Source organism: Daphnia magna, linkage group LG5 (assembly GCF_020631705.1).
Source record: "Daphnia magna isolate NIES linkage group LG5, ASM2063170v1.1, whole genome shotgun sequence".
NCBI classification, from domain to species: domain Eukaryota; kingdom Metazoa; phylum Arthropoda; class Branchiopoda; order Diplostraca; family Daphniidae; genus Daphnia; species Daphnia magna.
In genome coordinates this window covers 5,538,661-5,560,225 of record NC_059186.1, presented here as the reverse complement: position 1 = coordinate 5,560,225, position 21,565 = coordinate 5,538,661, and the positions used below count along the sequence as shown (strand labels likewise).

General features: G+C 37.2%; 5 protein-coding genes across 5 annotated transcripts; 4 read left to right on the top strand and 1 right to left on the bottom strand.

Annotated features, from left to right (window-relative positions):
- The first annotated feature begins 2,723 nt into the window (after nucleotides 1–2,723).
- On the top strand, nucleotides 2,724–5,043 carry LOC116923900. Its single transcript, XM_032930456.2, has one exon. The coding sequence runs from the start codon at nucleotides 3,139–3,141 to the stop codon at nucleotides 5,041–5,043; it is 1,905 nt and encodes a 634-aa protein (XP_032786347.2). The 5' UTR covers nucleotides 2,724–3,138.
- Nucleotides 5,044–10,312: 5,269 nt separating this feature from the next.
- On the top strand, nucleotides 10,313–11,976 carry LOC116921103 (syntaxin-7). Its single transcript, XM_032927318.2, is given in 8 exon segments — nucleotides 10,313–10,481; nucleotides 10,559–10,784; nucleotides 10,858–10,973; nucleotides 11,041–11,209; nucleotides 11,263–11,424; nucleotides 11,426–11,522; nucleotides 11,582–11,664; nucleotides 11,728–11,976. Coding segments are annotated over 7 exon segments (837 nt in total). The 5' UTR covers nucleotides 10,313–10,481; nucleotides 10,559–10,673; the 3' UTR covers nucleotides 11,827–11,976.
- A 617-nt stretch (nucleotides 11,977–12,593) lies between these two features.
- On the top strand, nucleotides 12,594–16,954 carry LOC116921101 (major facilitator superfamily domain-containing protein 6). The gene is made up of 12 exons (XM_032927315.2): nucleotides 12,594–12,795; nucleotides 12,878–13,003; nucleotides 13,751–14,572; nucleotides 15,088–15,227; nucleotides 15,298–15,361; nucleotides 15,446–15,471; nucleotides 15,545–15,569; nucleotides 15,655–15,799; nucleotides 15,892–15,931; nucleotides 16,011–16,122; nucleotides 16,197–16,364; nucleotides 16,441–16,954. The coding sequence occupies exons 1-12, from the start codon at nucleotides 12,681–12,683 to the stop codon at nucleotides 16,536–16,538; spliced, it is 1,881 nt and encodes a 626-aa protein (XP_032783206.1). The 5' UTR covers nucleotides 12,594–12,680; the 3' UTR covers nucleotides 16,539–16,954.
- LOC116921104 (phosphomevalonate kinase) lies at nucleotides 16,542–17,686 on the bottom strand. The gene is made up of 4 exons (XM_032927319.2): nucleotides 17,398–17,686; nucleotides 17,134–17,337; nucleotides 16,926–17,072; nucleotides 16,542–16,854 (listed from the first exon to the last, which is right to left on the bottom strand). The coding sequence occupies exons 1-4, from the start codon at nucleotides 17,477–17,479 to the stop codon at nucleotides 16,715–16,717; spliced, it is 573 nt and encodes a 190-aa protein (XP_032783210.2). The 5' UTR covers nucleotides 17,480–17,686; the 3' UTR covers nucleotides 16,542–16,714.
- Nucleotides 17,687–18,063: 377 nt separating this feature from the next.
- Nucleotides 18,064–21,501, top strand: LOC123472667 (clarin-2-like). The gene is made up of 4 exons (XM_045174559.1): nucleotides 18,064–18,734; nucleotides 20,453–20,635; nucleotides 20,745–20,880; nucleotides 21,003–21,501. Exons 1-4 carry the CDS (start codon nucleotides 18,515–18,517, stop codon nucleotides 21,133–21,135), a joined length of 672 nt encoding a protein of 223 aa, XP_045030494.1. The 5' UTR covers nucleotides 18,064–18,514; the 3' UTR covers nucleotides 21,136–21,501.
- The last annotated feature ends 64 nt before the right edge of the window (nucleotides 21,502–21,565 follow it).

The window sequence follows — 21,565 nt, the reverse complement described above, 5'->3', positions numbered from 1 at the left end:
TCTCTGGTTTCTTTAATTTTTCATATTTTGACACCTAAAAAATTGTAAAAGAAAGCTCAGATAACCAGCTTTCTCGTGCTATTTTTTAATTTGATCTACGTTGAAGAATTCTTATCGAAATCAACGTTCAAAGAGCTAAAAAAAATTTGCCTACATGCCCCACTAACGGGGTAAGTTGGCAGTGGTAGTGGGGTAAGTTGGCCCCATGTATTTTAAATACGGATTTCAGTGAAATGTTGATGTTGTAAACAAACTAGAATAACATTACAATAAACAAAAATCCTATAGTTATTTTAGAGTGGGAAACTCAGAAATAAGTTGTGATAACTTACATAAGGATTAATAGCCTTAAATGCAAAAAATAAAAAATAATATACATAATTCAGGCAAACATTTCACAGGTGAACATCGTATAAAGAGAAACACTTAAAATTTGCCAAATTTTGGCCCTTAATGCATACCACTGTTCACCATAAGTCATATCTAGCAAAAATTCGACTAACAATTCCCTGACATTTTGACAGGCCATGTACTATACATATGCATGTATAATGCCTATGCCGACATGCCCCATGTTGCAATGTATCAACTTGCCCCAACCCGGGGTTTATTAAAATAAAAAATTTTATTACTCCTTTGTAATTGATTAAAACAAATCCATTGTTACAGTTCGATAGAGGACACAATTTTCTATAAAACTAATATTTTTTAAAAATTATATGCATACCAAGAAAAGATAAAATTGATGAATAGAGGTTTTTCCATTTGGTTCGTGTAAGTAGAGGGAAAAGTCGGTGCGGCTAGTCGACTAGTGCGCACCATGGCGGGGGATAGCCGAAACTTGCTGCAGACTTTGCTTGATCCAACCAATAGACCCAACTAGTCGACTACCCACATAACACAAGGCAGTCCGTCGGATGTCCGACAGATGTCGGGGTCGGATGTTGAGTACATCTTTTTGATATCCTCCGGACAGCCCGATATCCGATTTGGATGTCCTACGGATGTATTTTTTTTTGGTTTTGACCGCCCTAAACAGCGCCGTCAGCCATTCTAAGGATATCCGAACGGGCTTTCATTTGGCTATAAATATGACATGTATTGGACATCTATTCACGAAAAAACATTAGGCTATACCAGGATTCGAACTCGGGTCTCCCGCATCACAGTCGAATCTTATTCCACTGTGCCAATCTACAGATATATTCTGTATTATTTTCGAACAATACAACCGAATTGTTGTAAAACACTTGAGCTTTTTCGATAACAAATCACATACAGGATTTTTTAAAAGTCAAGATGATGTCGAACTTAGGTTAAACCAGAGGTGTATAAATTGAAATTAAACAATTTATGCTAAATATTTTTTGAATTTTAAACTTCAGCATGATTTATTAAGTTTAAAGTAGTTTTTTATTATTTGAAATTATAATCCTATCATAAGTATCCTTGCTTTTAATATTATTAGATGCCGAATAATATTTATTTTCTGTGAGTTAATTTTCAATGGCTTGGTTCCCATAAGCTAAACGGAAAGCTTGTGAAAACAAACTCACGACTTTCATATATTTTATTCATTTTTTGTAAAAAATTTTAAAATCAACCATCCGGCAAATAGATCATTACTCCTTTATTTTTTAAATTTTTCATTTTAAATGCTGGACTTCAAATAAAAATACGTTCAAGGGAAAAATTTGAACACGGTTAAGTTTTCCCCCTCTCAAGAAATTTTGACAATTAATAATGAAACTTAGTGATCGTCCCCAAATTAGTTCTAATCAAGTTAACCGCCCCGCACCGATAAAGTGCATTCGGGGTTGAAATGAGGTGCCATTTTTTCAACCGGGCGGTGCGGGAAAAAATTTGAGGTTAACCCGTTGCCCCGAAGCAATAAAAAAAATGCCGTTCTTTCGGTTTCAGAGTAAAAATCGGGGCAAGCGGGTAGAACGAGCTATTATCGGGGTTGTTATCGGATAGATCGGGTCAATCGATAATGTTTTTTGCATTGATGAATCGATTGATTGCAATCCAATTGATTGCAAACCCCAATTGAATTCGGGGAGAAGAATTTTCCACCCTGAGCCACGCCTCCTTGGCCCGAAATGAGAAACCCGATTTGCAAAAAAGCGCCCCGATTGGCTCGAGGCCGATCCTTAAATGAAACAATTGAAAATCTTTTTGGCTGTTGGAAGGAGGTCCGTAGAATATAATTTTCGCACATCCATTGCACTTCCAAGGTGACTAGCCGACGGACATCCCTGGAACTACCCATTGAGTACATAGATATCTAACGGATGTTCGGCCATGATTCGGACATCCGACGGCTGAAATGTGCTATATGGGTAGCCGCACCGACTTTTCCCTTTACTTACACGAACCAAATGGAAAAACCTCTATACCAAGCACGCAACTATTGTGGATTTGACGCAAAAAATTTCGTTATTTTCTATTTCCTAAACTATTTGGGATAAATTCATAAAACTTTGCACAAATGTGCGCACGATAAACATCTTTGACTATGAATTATTTCAATAAAACTTCTTTCACACAATTCGTCTAAATTAAGAATTGCAAACTTGCCCTCCTGCCAACTAGCCCCACTCTCCCCTACTATTACTCTGTTCGTTGTTATTGTTTTGTTTTTTGTCCATCCTCTTACGCATTTCGTGATCTTGAAACTGTCGTCTGATGTTAGTGGAATATGCGTCTTGTATTCTTTCCGAAATATTAGTGACTGATTATTGGTTTATTATTGACGAGAGTGCTGATTAATTTCAACTATCATTATACGTACGTATATAAGAAAATTACATTTCTTTTGTGGTGGTATTTATAGTTTCGGTTTCCCATTTTTACAACAGAGGAATGACAGATAGAAGTAACAGGAGGCGAAGTCAGGAAAATGCATTATACTTGAATTTTATGTGTGAACGTGACAATTATTCAGATGAATGGTCTGAGTCAGATGTTGGTTCGAGTTTCTCAGACATTGACGTTGAAGTTGGTATTGCACCTGACTCACCAGCAGAAACTCAAATCCAACCATTACCTACATTAGACGTGAGCACATTGTCTAAAATAAAAATATTTTTTTAAGACTGTACATAAGATTGCTTTAATAAAAAGGAGCCTTCACCTATGGCAGTGTTGCAGTTGACCTCAGAGGACTATTCTGATCAGGAAGTACCAGAAAGTAGTGGTAGTGGTACTGATATTGAAGACTCGGCATCTACAACAATAGAAGAATTTGATGTTGACGAACCAGCACCAAAAGAAGTTTTAGCTGGCAAACTTTCTCTTAAGGCACAATTAGCTACGTGGAAAATTGAAAATAATATTGAATTTTCCAAATGTGATCAGCTATTGAAAATTCTACATCCGTACCACCCTGATCTTCCTCTGTCAACTAGAACTCTGGTGAGAACACCTACGAAAGCAGTTTCATTGAAGAATATTTCGCCTGGTAAATATTACCATTTTGGTATTGTGAAAGGAATATTGGATACTCTGTTATCAATGAATTTTCAAGAATTACTTATTGATCCCCTTCCTTTATACGTTGGAATTGATGGTGTCCATCTTACAAATAGCTCCAGCAGTCAGTTTTGGCCTATTGTTGGCCATTTGCCGTTCATTAAAGAATCGCCCCCTTTTCCCATTGGGGTTTTTCATGCTAATTCTAAACCCACTAACTCCAACGCATTTTTATTAGATTTGATTGAGGAAGCCGATAGTCTTCACGAAAGGGGTTTCTTTTTTCGGGAAAAATATTTTTCAGTCCTGATTAAGTCATTCATTTGCGATGCACCTGCAAGAGCAATGATTTTGTGCATTAAAGGGCATTCTTCTGAACGCTATGGTTGTGCCAGATGCATAGGGTTCGGTAGAAATCTTGGTCAATTGAGAACTAATGATTCCTTTAGAGAGAAGCAATGTGTGCTCCATCATCATTGCCGCTCAATTCTGGAAAATCTCCATTATCTCGATATGGTTAAGGATGTCCCATTGGACCCCATGCACCTTCTTGATCTCGGTGTCATGAAAAAAATCCTTGCTTTTATTTTTGGAACAGATAGAAAGAAAAGAAATGTGCCACATGTTACATTACACCACAGAACAGTGGATCAAATCGATTCCTTCATTACTGAAACAATAAGAAAGTTTATCTCCAGAATAGAATTCGCCAGACAACCTCGGTCGAGCAAAGAACTTCCTCGTTGGAAAGCATCTGAATTTAGAACTTTTCTTCATTACTTCGGTGTAGTAATTTTCAGGAAATTTTTGTCTCCTGAATTTTACCACCATTTTCTTTTGCTCCATGTTGCTGTAAAGCTGTTGTCATATGAACCTTGGTCCGTCACTGACAATGCGTTTGCTAATGCATTACTTTCCCGTTTCGTTACCCAATCACAGGCTCTTTATTCGAATTTGTTTATGTCTTACAACATTCATGCTTTGTTTCATTTGTCTTCCGACGTCTTAAAATTCGGACCGCTTGATAACTTTAGCGCCTATCGCTTTGAAAACTATTACGGAAAGATGAAAAGGTACCTTAAGAAAAATGACAAACCCCTTCAACAGCTTGTTAAACGGCTATTAGAAGAAATCCAAAATCATAGCTTTATCACACGAAAAATTTCAGCCACCAACGAAATAGAATTTCTTGATGGACACAATAGTATCCCAATCTTGGAAAATGTTTTCGGTTTTCAATTTAGATCAGTAAACATTCCAGGACTGGGACAATTGAAATGTGATAATGAAGCAGATAACTGTGTGTTTCTTAAAGACATGTCCCTTGTTGTGATGTATGATTTTGTAAATATCCCTAATAACGTAGTTGTAATTGGGAAAAGATATGAAAACCAACAAGATGCCTATTCGTATCCCTGTCGTTCATATGTTATCCAAGAATATCTTGTGTCATCGCTCTCTACTAACTTTGAATTGTGGAATGTAAAAGACATTTGGTGTAAGGCGGTTCGATTGCCTACTTCAGCATCGTTGGATTCATTTGTAGTTTTCCCATTAAAAAGACAATAAATTTTTTCTTCAAACGGTAGTCTTAAATACATTAAGATACATACATTTAAGATGTCCTCTAAGGGATACTTATGGAGAAAGCAATTATGGACAATATAAAGATGTCTTAAAGATGTCCTATAAGGGACACTTATGGACAAAGCAAATTATGACTTTATGAAGATGTCTTTAAGATGCCCTGTAAGGGATACTCATGGACAAAGCAATTTATGACTATATGAAGATGTCTTTCAGATGTCCTGTAAGGGATACTTATGGACAAAGAAATTAAGGACAATATAAAGATGTCTTTAAGATGTCCTATAAGGGATACTCATGGACAAAAGCAATTTATGACTATATGAAGATGTCTTTCAGATGTCCTGTAAGGGATACTTATGGACAAAGAAATTAAGGACAATATAAAGATGTCTTTAAGATGTCCTATAAGAGATAATTATGGACGAAGCAATTGAGGACTATATAGAGATGTCACTAAGATGTCCGGTAGGGGACAGTTATGGACAAAGAAATTAAGGACTATATAAAGAAGTCTTTAAGATGTCCTCTAAGAGATAGTTATGGACAAAGGAATTTAGGACTTTATAGAAATGAATTTAAGATGTCCTGTAGGGGACACTTAAAGCCAAAGCAATTTAGGACTATATAGAGATGTCTTTAAGATGTCCGTCCAGGACTACCTTTGGATAAAGCTGTCGAAGACTAAAAAAGAAATTCTTAAATATATCCATGAGCAAGACTTATAGTCGGGACTTGACAATGATACTACCTAAGTAACAAATCCATAGGTCAGTTCAATAAGTACTTTGATTTGATTTTTTATGTACTAAAGTGGCATAATGGTTAGGATACTAAGCCAAGAAGTCAGAGGTCAGCAGTTCGAATCCAACAATCTACGTAAGTAAAATATCTCGTCTTAATACACTATAAAGTTATATGTCAAAGCGTCTTAATATAGCATAAAAATATATGTCAAGCGTTCTTAAATATGTTGTAATATAATAAATATGTGCAGAGGAATTAAGAACTGACAAATGGACCAAATAAGAAATAAGACAACAATTCCGCAAGAATTTCGAAATTTTTTTGTGATGATAAACAGATGACTTTAAGAAGTCATTAAGATATCCTTAAAATGTCTTGAGGAAGTCTTTAATATGTCCCAAAAATATCTTTGGTGAATCAGAAAGATGACCTAAAGATGTCTTCAGGAAGTCAGAAAGATGGCATCGGGATATCTTTAAGAAGTCAGAAAGATATCGTTGAGATGTCTTTATGAAGTCTTTAAGATGTCCCAAAAATATCTTTGGTGAATCACAAAGATGACCTAAAGATGTCTTCAGGAAGTCAAAAAGATGGAATCGGGATATCTTTAAGAAGTCAGAAAGATATCATTGAGATGTCTTTAGGAGATCTTTAAGATGTCCCAAAAATATCGTTAGTGAATCAGAAAGGTGACCTAAAGATGTCTTCAGGGAGTCAGAAAGATGAAATCGGGGTATCTTTAAGAAGTCAGAAAGATATCATTGCGATGTCTTTAGGAAAACTTTAAGATGTCCAAAAAATATCGTTAGTTAATCAGAAAGGTGACCTAAAGATGACTTCAGGAAGTCAGAAAGATGGAATCGGGATATCTTTACGAAGTCAGAAAGATATCATTGAGATGTCTTTAGGAAATCTTTAAGATGTCCAAAAAATATCTTTGGTGATTTTTAAAGATGACCTAAAGATGTCTTCAGGAAGTCAGAAAGATGGCTTCAGGATATCTTTAAGAAATCAGAAAAATATCATTGAGATGTCTTTAGGAAATCTTTAAGATGTCCAAAAAATATCTTTGTTGATTTAGAAAGATGACCTAAAGATGTCTTCAGGAAGTCAGAAAGATGGCTTCAGGATATCTTTAAGAAATCAGAAAGATATCATTGAGATGTCTTTAGGAAATCTTTAAGATGTCCAAAAAATATCTTTGGTGATTTAGAAAGATGACCTAAAGATGTCTTCAGGAAGTCAGAAAGATGGCTTCAGGATATCTTTAAGAAATCAGAAACATATCATTGAGATGTCTTTAGGAAATCTTTAAGATGTCCCAAAAATATCTTTGGTGATTTAGAAAGATGACCTAAAGATGTCTTCAGGAAGTCAGAAAGATGGCTTCAGGATATCTTTAAGAAATCAGAAAAATATCATTCAGATGTCTTTAGGAAATCTTTAAGATGTCCAAAATATATCTTTGGTGATTTAAAAAGATGACCTAAAGATGTCTTCAGGAAGTCAGAAAGTTGGCTTCAGGATATCTTTAAGAAATCAGAAAGATATCATTGAGATGTCTTTAGGAAATCTTTAAGATGTCCAAAAAATATCTTTGGTGATTTAAAAAGATGACCTAAAGATGTCTTCAGGAAGTCAGAAAGATGGCTTCAGGATATCTTTAAGAAATCAGAAAGATATCATTGAGATGTCTTTAGGAAATCTTTAAGATGTCCAAAAAATATCTTTGGTGATTTAGAAAGATGACCTAAAGATGTCTTCAGGAAGTCAGAAAGATGGCTTCAGGATATCTTTAAGAAATCAGAAACATATCATTGAGATGTCTTTAGGAAATCTTTAAGATGTCCCAAAAATATCTTTGGTGATTTAGAAAGATGACCTAAAGATGTCTTCAGGAAGTCAGAAAGATGGCTTCAGGATATCTTTAAGAAATCAGAAAAATATCATTCAGATGTCTTTAGGAAATCTTTAAGATGTCCAAAATATATCTTTGGTGATTTAAAAAGATGACCTAAAGATGTCTTCAGGAAGTCAGAAAGTTGGCTTCAGGATATCTTTAAGAAATCAGAAAGATATCATTGAGATGTCTTTAGGAAATCTTTAAGATGTCCAAAAATATCTTTGGTGATTTAAAAAGATGACCTAAAGATGTCTTCAGGAAGTCAGAAAGATGGCTTCAGGATATCTTTAAGAAATCAGAAAGATATCATTGAGATGTCTTTAGGAAATCTTTAAGATGTTCAAAATATATCTTTAAGTAATCAAAAAGACGATCTAAAGTTGTCTTTCATACATCCAAAAGACAACTTAAAGTTGTCCTCAAACTGTCTTGATAGACGTCTTAAAGATAGTACTAGTCCCGGACATTTGGACGAAACGAAGGAGTCTTAAACATTATTTTAAAGATATCCTTAGGACATCCCCCCTCGAGACAACCGGACATCCTTGGGATGTCATAAAGATAACCCATTGCTATGTGGGAGGGCGAAGCGCTTACCCCCTACTGTTTTACAAATGCACCTTACTATTTTAAGAGAGAAATTGCGGCTGGCGGCCATGTTTGTATCTCGATACAAACATGGCTTCTAGCCGCAAAAGCTATCTTAAAACCATATGGTGCGTTCGTAAAACAAGGGGGATACGCGCTTCGCCCTTGCTTTATTACAGTAATTTTAATGAAATTATACCGTTGCTTAATTAAGTAATATTCTAATAAAGGAAAAAAAATTATAAAGTCAAAAGGCATTGGATTACGGAAAGGAAACAGAAAGAAATATAAACAATAAACATAATAATAAAAAACAAAAACCAAAAAAAAAACGGCTCGGGGGTTTTGTGTTTTTGCCTGACAGGGTTCAGGTCCCTGAACGAGATGGAGTTGCAACTGAATGCGTAAGGCAAGTTGCGCTAGTATAGCGAATTGAGCTGCCTATCTCTTGCTGCAAATTGAGGCCAGGGACCTTCTCTAGTTTTTCTGACTAAAATCTAATCTACATACTTTATGTTTGATGCTATCTTGCCTCCATTTGGGTTTCAAAATTACTATAACCTTCCACACACTGTTTGTCAGATCTTCTTTATCTATGGAAAATGGTAATTCAATAACGTTTGAAGTTGAATGGTCCATGACAGATTACAGATCTTTTACGCGTAATTACTATAAGCTCATACACAAAGAACTAAAACAGAAATAGTAAATTGTAAATATAAGCACATTTTCAATCAGAGATACATGTGAGATACGGAAATGGGCAAGCTAATTCAAGCTATAAATGAACGATGCGTTCCTGGCGGCTGAAAGGTGTACTTCTGGCCCTATGCCTCCCGTATGTAAATACGTCTGAAAAATGCCTGTTTTCCCTGCTCTAGACGGTGTAAATGTGTAACAAACACTTTTACAACTCGCATCTAAAGCAGAAGGTAATAAATAGAAAGAGTAACGCTTTACATTGTCTTCGCCACCTGATGGCAAATCTGTTGACGGAGAGCGATTCGTTTCCCATCTGTAAATGGCTAACTTCGACAGAATTTCTGAATCAAACAATTGACTAAAATATCGTCAAGGTGACCAATATCTCCAAGGTCCCACCCGTGTCATTAATGGTTCCCAGTTCCCACTGGTACGTTTGGCTTGCCATGTTAAAATTTCATTAGAGGTTGGTATGCCTCTCTACAAAATGCTTGCAACTGAATGCGTAAGGCAAGTTGCGCTAGTATAGCGAATTGAGCTGCCTATCTCTTGCTGCAAATTGAGGCCAGGGACCTGATGAACCCTACCAGGAGTTGTCGTCATGTTTTGCCTGACAGCGTTCAGGCCCCTGAACGAGATGGAGTTGATTGTGGATAGTGGGAAAAATCGTTTTGAAAATAGGCAACCATTCGCAGAAAACGTCCAAATGTACTTAAATCCTGTCAATCAGGCGATGCTGCTGGCAAAAAAAGAAGTTTTCCAAATATAAATGTTGTAATGGTTGAGTCTGATGACGAGACTGAAAAGAAGAGAAGAAAAGTGCATTTGACCCTATAATTACGCGGGACATGACCCGACCCGGGTTGTTTTTTCTGATCCACGGGTCAAGCGGGACGGGAAATTTTTTTGGATCGTCGACCCGGTTCAAAACCCATTAAGGAAAAAAACCCTTTCATTTTAACCCTTAAGAAAAAACCCGTCCCATTTGGTCCGGGCCACAGCCCTAGCTATAACTCCCGAACGCCCCCACTGACAGCCGACAGACGGCCATTTCTAATCTTTTTTCATGGAGACGAAGCGAACAAACTATCAAAACCTTCTCATAAAAAGTTATGATAATTTTGCTCGCTGGCTCTTGGACTACTATGACTGTTTATGGCGAAATAAAAAAATTTTATTATTATTTTTTTAAACCAAGGAGGCAAGGAGCATGTTGCAACAATTTCTAGGATCCTTTGGCGTTTGGCCTCTCTGGATTTTGCGGAGGAACTATCTGTTCTGCAGTGTAGTTCCACGATTTTGTATTCCACTGTTAAAATACACGAATTACAGTCCCTGATTTTAAAAACGTTATCGGAGCTTATGTTGACCTGGGTTGAGTGTCAGACGTTCTTCGATCTTCCATTTCATGCAACATTCTATTGGCAGAGAATATTGGTAGGCTTGCTGATATTTGCGCGAACGGTCACAACTGATATATGTAAGTTTTGGCTCAGTCCTTTATAGCCTGATTAAATATTATAGTTTTCCAGTTATTTGAGTCTTTGGTTCTTTTAGAACTGTTGCAGAACATGTGGAAGCCGTATATGAGTGAAAATTATTCTGGTTTTCCTCAACTTTCATAAAATGCTCAAATATTTTTGAATTATATTTGTGATTGTGTTTACTCACAATGGCCAGAGCAAATCGTGCAAATTATGGAGCCCTTGCTGAGACCCCAGAAGTGGTTTTTGGTGGGGTTCGTCCACGTAACTCCAGTTTGGGCAGATCTGAATTTAACCAGGTAAAAGCCATTCTTCCTATTTCTTTTCAAGTATTAAGATTTTTAATTTACAAGTGCTTTCTATTTGATGAAGCTAAGTGAAACAATATCAAGCAATTTGTTCACTATACAAGGAAGTGGTTCAAATTTAGAAAGGGCATTAAAATCACTTGGAACAGAGAAAGATAATCAAGGGTTGCGAGACAGTGTGTAAGTTACTACCACTCCCAGCCTGCAAATTTCTTCATCACAGCTAATTTGTTATTCCACATTACAGCCATGTCATTCAGATGAGTGCAAATCAAATAGTGAACCAGACAACCCAAGAGTTGATGGCTTTGGCTGCTGCAGCCAGATTATCAGGTGATAGAATGTGTCATCTTCAACTAGATCGTCTAAAGCTTGAATTTGAGAAGTCATTACAAAGATATAGCACATTACAGAAGGTAGCTAATGTTAATTGCTTTGATGTATGCTTTTAAAGATAAAATTCATCTAGGAAGTTGCTTGCAAAATGAAATCAACTATTCCATATGGCCATTGGGAAGAAAATAATACTTCAGATACACAAAATCTTTTGGAAAAGGCAGCAGAAGAAAAGCATCAGAAGCTCCAAGAACTTAAAGAGGTAGAATTTGAGCAGCAAATGCTATTGGAAAGGGGAAGAGCGGATCCGACAAATCGAATCTGACATGATTGATGTAAATCAAATTATGAAAGAACTTAGTGCCATGGTCCAGGAGCAAGGGGAAAACATAAGTATTATGCTATTTAGTAGTCGAAAACTAAACTGTAATTAACGCTTTTTTCTCTAATAGATTCAATTGAAAGCAATGTAGACCGCACCTACACTCATGTGGAGGAGGGACGCCAGGAGTTGGAAAAAGCGTCTTCTCATCAAGTAAGTCTTCATCACAAGTTTGACTTTCTTTGTCGTGTTTAACCACGTTATTCTATCCCACAGAAAACACATCGCAAGTGGCTTTGTTTCCTAACTGGTCTTGCTCTAACAGTAGCCGGAATTGTCGGCTTAGTTATCTATCTAGAACTTCGATCTTCCTAGTCGCAACCCGAAGGATTTTCCTTAAAAAAGCTAAAACAAAACAAAAATAATTATTCAAGTGTCTGTCCAGTTAGCGCCTTAATTCTAAAGATATATAAATGTGCGTCTTTGAATTACAGAAATTGGGTTTCTGCTCCTTTACACTCATTATATGCCCTTATGCCTATATTTCATAGCTCGACCATTACTGTTTTGCACGTTTTCCTTTGGCGACATTCAAAATCAGCCGAAAAATGTAAAGTCAAATCGAATATACTGATATCGTAAACACATAAAAAAATAGGCTCCTAGATTTTGATTTTTCTCCCTTGCGCAGTGATGGTGCCAAGAATTATTCGAACGTGTTTTGGCAATAGGAATGCTCAATAATCCACGTAGTTGAATGCTGGTGATGCATTTGTCCGACTTGATTATAACGCATCAAAGTAAACACTTAATTCAAAATTTGTAATCTTTTGTTTGAGAGATCTATGTTAATGAGTTGTTTATTCAGTCACGACTGAATTTCAATGCGATTCTACCGCTAGAGATTCATCAAGTAACGAAAAGCTAGAGGAAGGTATCCTGCCTTAGTGCCTCTTTTTTGCAATAACTTACGGCACCTAGCAACCAAGTGAAAGAGACGAAATTTATTAGCATAATTTCTCCAACAATTAAATATGTAAGACGCACTTTTTTAAAAAGCGTATTAGTTTTAGGGTTATGTAAGCTAGCTCAGAATAAAAAGTGGGAGGAGCTTATTATTGTCGGAAACTATGTATTTCTAACATTGGAAGCAATTCAATTCTTTCTTTACCCTCTCACTAGTTGGTTCTCTTGTCTCAGTTGCTCTTTGAAAGTCGACGTTTAAAAATATGACGATAAAAGAAAACGATACTTTGCAGTCACCATGGGACCGAATAAAAGTCCACTTAAGTGTCAATCGAGAGCTCTTACCTCTGAAGGCCGTGATGTTTCTGTTCTACGGAGGTTGGATTTAGCATTGTGCAAATAAAAAATATTGAACAAAAACAAAATTCTGGTTACTACACCACCAAATATTTTTACGTAGCATTTACCGCTGTACTTTTGCCGTACATAACTCTTCACATGCTCCAAATCGGAGTCACCATCGAAGAAGTTGGGATCATCTACGCCGTACTTCCATTTGCTTCTTGCCTGGGTCCCCCGGTTGCAGGTGAGAATGTGAAATCCTTTTATTTTGTAAATGTGTTAGACGTTCATTTATTCTTTGATTTCTTTGTTCTGGTCAACATTGCTACAATATTAACCGTGAGAGCCGCTGAAGTTACTCCCAAAATCACAATCATCCATTCTTCGTTAGCCTATCAGTGCAGCACTACATTGAATTTGAACTATTTATTCTTGCCTTTTACAACACAATCTTACTATCGAATCTCAGTTAGCTTTAATGAACCACAGCAGTTACAAATTAAAATTCTGGCACCCATTTGAAGACAAATTATATCAGATTCTTCTGGAATCCTACTGGTTCAGATAACGACTTCATAGATAGACATATCCAAGCAACACTTCAAATGAAACTTATCAGAATTATTATCTTTTCCTCGTTCTTAGGCTTTCCCCAGAGAGTTACCAGTCTATTGTGATATTTCTTTAGATTACAGACACTATAAGAATGTTTGGGCCTACATCATGCTTGCAAATCCAGATGTTGTAGCTTGTAGGAGGTAAAGTTGTAAGGACTCAGTCGATCGTCAATCGATAGCAAAACCAAACGTGGGAATAACGATGGGAATAAACAAGCAAGATCTTAAAAAAAAACAACATTTCTTTCACCACATTAAGTGAAATGAGAGTATATCACATGATCCATTTCGGTTAATCGCTACATTTGACCGGAGCAGAGAATTTCCCAAAATTTTTATCGATAATAAAAAGAAAGCATCATTTCGTTTACCAGGAATGATTGCTGATAAAATAGGCAACTATAAAATTGTTCTAATGGCCAGTATATTTGCCACTGCCGTGTTTCACACACTGCTGTTGACAATTGATGCCCATGGAGCAAACCCGACAAAAATGGTGGCCAACAGCAGTGAACTGCCCGCTAACACGATAGCCTATCTCACATGCGATCATGCAAGAGAAATCTTCCTGGAAGTGCCAAAAAACTGCGCAAATGATACATGTCCATATGGAAATCTTCTGCTAACCGACCAGCCAATGATTCGATTGATCACTTCCGAATGCACCCAGTCCTGCAACGGAAAAACAAATAACACGAATTCTTGTTTAATGACGAGCGACGCCACCGATTGTTACAGTTTTTTGGATGATGACGTTCTTTTACAACTCGAACTGCAAAACCAAAGCACGACTAAAATAAACCCCGATTTCTGTCTGTTTCGGATCAATCAATTGCTATTATCGAATTCGACGCAAACCACTTTGGATTGTGATTGCCCCATTCAGTGTCCGTTGCGAATTAGTCAGACATGGTCTTCCACGTGTTCCACAAACAACGATACTTATTCATCGTCCAAGTTGGACGAATATGATTATGCGAAACACAGAACTGGATTTTGGCTGTATCTCTTCATACGAATCCTGGCGACAGCAACGCTCGGTACCAGTTTTACAATGCTCGATGCAACAACCATATGTTTAATCAAGAAGTATAAAGGACAGCTGGGACGTCAGAGACTCTTTGGAGTTCTAGGATCTGCCACCTTTGCAATGTTAACAGGGATACTCCTGGATTGGGCCGCCAACCTAAAAAATGGTACGATTCTTTACAATAGCAATTATTTTTTTTTTTTTTTTTTTTTGTAATCCTTTATTTGTAGAAGAAACAGATTTAGCAATAATTCGGAAATATATGCAACGATAGACTTACTAATTAACGAACAGTTAAGCATTGAAAATAATTTTTTAAATTATAGCTCTATTAAATTCTGAAAATTCCTCTAAGAATATGATAACGTGATTGGCAAATGGTATGTCATAAACCAGCAGTAGGTATTAACAAATTTTGTATAGATTTCTTGTCCTTTTGATAAATGTACATGAAGACTCGACCTGAAAACCAACCATCGGACTTTATTAAGTTAAAATTCATCCAACTATGAATTTAGCCATTATGTCGTAATTATTACGTATCTAAAAATGAATGTCTGATGCATTGGATCAAACTCTAATTATCTAAGCCAAGAAATTATATTTTATTTCTGTTTTGTGTTGATCGTTTTTCACGTAATCATGGAAATCCAGCATTTCATAAAAACACATTCTACACAGGTTTTCGAGATTATGCCACTGTTTTCTACTTTACCGATGCGCTACTTGTCGTCGTGCTCGTTTTATTGCTTTTTGTCGAGGTATCGGTTGAAAAGTCAGAAGGAAGTCTTGTGAGGAACACTTTCAAAGTGTTGCGGTTGGTAAGATATTAAATTTATAGACTTCAGAATATTATGGCGCAGTGAGAGTAAATCATTTGAATTTACACAGATACATATAGACATATTCATGGTGTTGATGCTTCTCTTGGGTATCTTTTGGGGTTTCTTAGAAGGTACGAAAGCACCCACTTTATGTTTCTTCAGTCCCATTACGGTGTACGTCCACTGTTATTAACATGCCGTTCTTTACTTTTCAGCGTTTCTCTTTATCTTCCTTATTGAGGTAAGCATCGAAATATAAAATGTATTTTGTTTTTGGTAATGTCTTTCAATTGTTAACTTGTGTTGCGAAATAGCTGAAAGCATCCAGTTATTTACTAGGTAAAAACAGAATACTCCCATTAAGTTATACCTCGAAGAGAAAACCATTAAAATATATAAAAATTCTAATTTTTATAACAACTAGGATTCACAGTCACATTGGGCGCTTTAGTTGGAGTACCCTTCCTCTACGTGTCGCATATGATTGTGAAAAAAATTGGAAAATTGGTCGTTTTGATCAGCGCATTTTTCATCTACAGCGTTCGTTTTATTGGATATTCCTTCATTACGTCAGTTAATCATCATATCAATTTAGTCCAAATTCCTAGTTGACATTTGCACTTGCTTGTACAACTGATTTAACTTCATGCTTCTTGTTTAGGGATCCTTGGATGAGTCTACCGTTTGAAGCCCTTGAAGCGGTAACTTCCGGTTTTATTGCGATGCGATTGGTTGTTTTGTTTTACAATTACATTTGCTCTTCAATTTCAAAACGAATAGGTTACCATTCACTTGATGGGCGTTTCCTGTTCAATGTTCTGCGCTCAATGCGCACCTCCGGGCTTATTGGCTACCCTTCAGGGGTTGGCTGGTTCCTGCCACTACTCTATAGGTAATCTAACTACAATGTTATGGGAAACTTGTACAACAACAAAAAAAATAATGATAATAATAAATGTCAATCAGGAAGGGGAACGGGTAGCTTTATTGGTGGTATTCTTATCGCTATGCATGGCACTAGAATCACTTTCCGCATATTTGGACTAGCAGCTGGAGTATGCGGAGTTCTTTATGCGATCTTGTATTGCACTTATATGCGAAAGAACGATAAATTTCAAACCCGGAAACCACCAGGTACAACGTATTTCAATTTTTTTCATCTTTTGATGAGTCTATTTGATTAAAATAATAGCGAAATTTTCTTGTTTAGTAACCGAGCGCGAAGAAAAAAATCCAGAAGTAGTGTTTCACGCCTTGGAACAAGCAGACCCACAAGATGATGAAGACACGATCAATAGAATATGTTAACAATTCTCATTTTACAACAATGATTTTATTACCAGTTTATCACGAAAAAAAGGTTTTAGGTACCTGGTTATGGATAACGGTATAACTAACTTGAAATTAAAAGTGTGTTACGCAAATAGGCCACGGTCACTACATGTAGGCAGTTTAAACAAAGCTGGAAAATGCATACGTTGAACTTAACACGATTCTTCGCAAATTTTGATCAAACGTCCAAGCTGACGTTTCAATAGCAAAGGATCCCCGTCATTCTCTATGTAGAGATCCCAGTCTTGAATGTGGTCTAGTCCATTTTCAGATTCACTATCATCTATAACAGCTATATCCCATCCCCAAATCGATAAAAATTATAAAACATACCATTCACTAAAAGTTTAATTTGTGATTTACCTGAATAAAAAAAACCTCTTTTCACTCTTGCTTCAGTTGATGCAGATATTCTAACACAGGTAACACATTCAGAATATTGGTTGCGGAAAAATTTCAGATCTGTTTCTCTCCTTAAGTCTGATACAATCCAAATAGGGAAGTCATTGCCTGATAGTGAAGTTTGGAATTAGATAAAGTCCTGTACTTTTAACAATGTTGAGTTTGAAACCATTAAACATTTGAATTGCAGATCTGCAGAAAAAATTGGGGTCTTGAGCACGTTTTTCTTCTCCCCAAACTATCATTTCAGCTCTATATTTTTCTTTATAAGCACCATCGCTCATCAGTTGATCCATATCTAGTCCCTTAGATTCCGACCAATGTTGTTTTATCGGAGCTGATATTCTGATGATGACACTCTTTACTAGAGTAGCTGAAATTTTTTAATGGCATAATAGTAGCTACAATGCTTTGTTTTAAAAGTAACACCTACCATGCAGAAGTTCAGCAATATAATCTTTGCCGCTCTTACGTTTCCCACTAAGACAGATAATTCTTTTTGGGTTACTTGTCATTTTCAGTTAAGAAAACTACCTATCTCCCGCCAGTAATGATATTTTACTTTGACACTTCAAAATAAAAATGAGAAAAAAACCAGTTTGACCGGTTTCTAACCTAGTATCATCGTACAGGGAAGTGATTTAATTTTTTTAAAGTAGTTTCATCTAAAACGAACTTGCATGTTTTCTCTTGAACCATTTGTTCCATTTCCTAAGAGATTGTTGAGAGATAGAGTCAAGGAAAAAGTTATCTGCTTAAATGTTTTTGTTCGTCAGTTTACTTATCACCCATCAGGCGGCACTACTGTAGCCATTGGGAGTAGAGCGTTTTTCGCTTTAATTTCCCCTCTGATAAGTCCAAAGCTTTTCGGTTAAGCATTTTTCGTGTCAAACTCATTTAAACAGCATTAAAACAACTTGAAATTTTAAGCATGCAAATTTAATAACCACAGAAATACTCTCATCGGTGCCAGGCTGTGCGGGAATGGCAAAATATTTTTCCTCGATGGTTCGAGAATAGTCATAATAACGATAACGAAACTTCAAAGGGTAGACAAATGCAGGAGGAGGGATCTTGGACCCCATAATATCTCTCCCCCACAGGTATGTTTTTACCCGGAGGCGTTGTACTTGTGACGAGCTCCAGCCGGTAGCGAAAATCCAGGGCTAGAGAGCGGAAACTCAGTTGTCATTTTCACCTGCACTGGAGTAGCAGCATCTTTGTGTATTTCCTAAAACAAGGCAAACAAAAGAAGCGGCCAATTTCCGCTTTGCTCGTTGACATTTCGTTCTTCACCAGCATATTTTCAATAGAAAATTGTGTGCGTTATACACCCGATTCCGAAGAAGAAATTCAGTTGCATGGGATGGCGCAGTGAAAAACAAGTATGATCGGTGTGCCCAACTGTTTCTGGACAATAACAAACAACTGATGATTAAACGTGTATCTGCTGTTGAACGACGTAAAACTGCTTTGGTAAGGAGAAGAGCCATCAAGTTTGCCAAGTGGGACAGTGTTGCTGGTCGCCAACGGCTGCCGATCCAGAGACCATGAACTTGTACAAACGTGGTTTGATTTTCGCTACGTTTCTCGGTTGTTCCTTGTCGGCAGCTTTTCTTGCTGCTTCTGTCAGTACCGATTCATGGGTTTATGCCGACGTCAAGCGCGTGACTAACCCATTCGAATCAGATGGTCATGTGTTTTTCGGTCTCTTCAAAGGCAAGAGGGAACTCAACGTGGGCTACGGTTGGAGAACATATCCAGTGTCAGGTACCACAACATCAGCCATTCGGCCTTATGTCTTATCTCCTTTTCAATGCTCTATTTGAAACGCTGGTCAACCACGTTGTTTCGGTGTTGAGTGCTGAACATCTGGGAGCATCAATTGCTAAGTTAAAGACCTAAATGATTTGTGTGAGGATACAGGCGCTAGCCAGGCGACATAGCTCCGAGCTCTGTACTCTGTAAAAAATTTACATTTCCCGCAGCCGTTTACTTATTTGAACCACGGCTGTGTGTGTGTTCCTATTCGACGACCGAAAAAGACCTTGAAAGTAAGGAAAACGACGGTAACTAGCATTCAAGAGGACTTTACAAGTCTGCACAGTTAAGGATAATTGTCGTCTGAACGAGACATTATCACAGCGTAACAACTGCGAGCATCGGCAGAAAACCGCAGTGACCTTGTGTGTTATGTTACTTGGAAATTTTCACCAATCACACGATTTCCGTTTCAACAATGTTCTTCATCCCCCCCCCCCTTCATTTCCATTTAAACTTTTACAGTGTAAGTTTTCCTTTTTTTTTTCTACAGGGGGTGGAGGGAAGGGGGGCTTGTCGACCCAACCAGCTTTTCGGCATACAAGTCAAAGTTGTTTTGGTTAGAATTATACATAGCCCCCAGAAATCCGACTATTATTTATTTTGAATTTAAAAAAAAAACCTTCTTTTTGTTAAATAATGTGGATATTTTATGCGTGTGCACGCTTGGTAAAACAAGGCGCCCTCGGAACTCCACGGGATGTGCTACCTAACGGTACATCTTGTGGAATAGAAGAAGAGAGAATGAGGCGAGAAAGAGGCATGGTAGATGAAATATGTTAGAGAGTTCATCCTACGCAGGCTTATTCTTCAACACGGTCAGAGCAGATAAGCAAGGAAATGCCTCTCGAAAAAAAAATGGGTAACCTTTGAGGTAGAATACTAATTTGTTTTACCCCTTGGCTCTGTTCTTTGGTTTATGTTTGTTTTCTTATTGTGAAATCTAAACTCGTGACATTTCGGGTTGCCCTGGTATTTCCAATTGTATCTCGAATCGACAAAACCCTTTGTTACAAGACTCTTATTGTATTCGTCGCCTTAGAAGCATCACACTCTTATCGAATGAGGCCGTCTAGCTTTGCAATTAAATCATCGGAAATCCCCAAAGTTTGATACACGCCAAGTTTGCCGAAAAAAAATGAATCAACTGGAACCTACCGTCTAAGCTTTAACGTCACGTATTAACGATATTCGAGCCCCATTAAATGCATTATCTGAAAGCCAACACGCAACTGTCGAGACAAATGTCAACCGTCGAAAGATAAGAGGCAACATGTTTTTGTTGATGTAATATTCGTTCGAGCAATGTAACAGGTTGACGGAAAGTGTGCAAAAACTACATCACTCGAAAGTTGTTGTGTGTACTCGCTCGATTATTGCGTTTCAAATGAAAAGAGCCAGTAATGCAACTTTTCTCGGAAAAACTAGATAGAAGAGAAACTGAAACGGTCTAATTTGTATGCCTGCCTGGAATTAATTAATACTCATGATAGAACAAACCAATTACTCGGAATGACAGTAGCGCTTTATCTATTTGACAATTCGTTCAAGTCTTCCTTCTACTTTCACTTACCGGTCGCATTCTAAATTACGTGAAAGTGATGCTAATAGTTTGGCCAAAAATAAAAAAAGAAGAATTTTTAATATTGTTCGTGCTGTTCCAATAGTCACAGAAAACTTGAATGGCGAGTTTCTCAATTTCGGTCTTTGGATCACAACCGTCACGTGCGTCTGCGTTGCGATTATATTCGCTATTATTGGAGCTTTGATGGCGATCGTAAACACGACGTTGACACCAGTTGAAACCATAGCCGGTCGGATCGGACTTTTCATCTGGAACGGCCTTTCTGGTAAGTATTTTCGTACCTACCTTGTAAACAATCAACTCAGCCAACCGATTCTAAAGCGCTATTGGACAAGGTATAATCAATGAACGGTCATTTGTTTTGCGCCTTTTAGTTGTCTTCTCATTGACTGCAATGATTGCCTGGATAACCCAGTTTTACCTCCGCCTCAGCTCTAACGTTCTAGTACAAGAAGATCGAGACAATCACTGGACTTCCGAAGGGAGAGCTTATCTCGGTTATTCGTTCTGGTAAGCTTGTAATTCTACGAAATGGCCAGCAGTTGGTCGCAAAACAATATCGCAAAAGTATCTCGGCCATTTTCTTTGGTACACTGTCCCTTTTTAAACATTTGCTTTTGTCTGTCGTTTAGGTTCGTTATTGGGTCGGCTCTAAGTCACGTGGCCAACATCGTTTTGCTGGTTCTTGTCAATGCGGATGAGCGTAGAAAATATGTCAAACCGTTGCCAACGGAGAAAACGAACAGTGCCGTACTGCTTTACTAGTTTTTCTGCCGTTCCTTTTCCGATGTTCCTTGTATTGCTTCGTTTCTTAACAATTCAACGGATGATGTGTAACGACTGAGGGTGGATCCAGTATGTCGTCATCGGTTTGTGTATTATTATTGATGATCTGCTTGAAACATATAGTGCCAGTGCCATCAGGTACACAACTGCCTTTTTTTTTTTTCATCATACGACCTTTATTTTTTATTTTTTTGCTTCATTTATTTGGAAGTTGACTTAACAATTCAATAACATGATTTTTCCATTACATTTCATTTTTCATTGAATTTCATTTTTGTTCCTTTTGGAATTTGCCTTGTCCGCATTAATAACGTTTACGTAATACAATGATTGCTTCGTCGCGAACCGAAACCGTATTATTATAATCCGTTATAATCATCATTATTATTTTAGAAAATAACCCGATGCA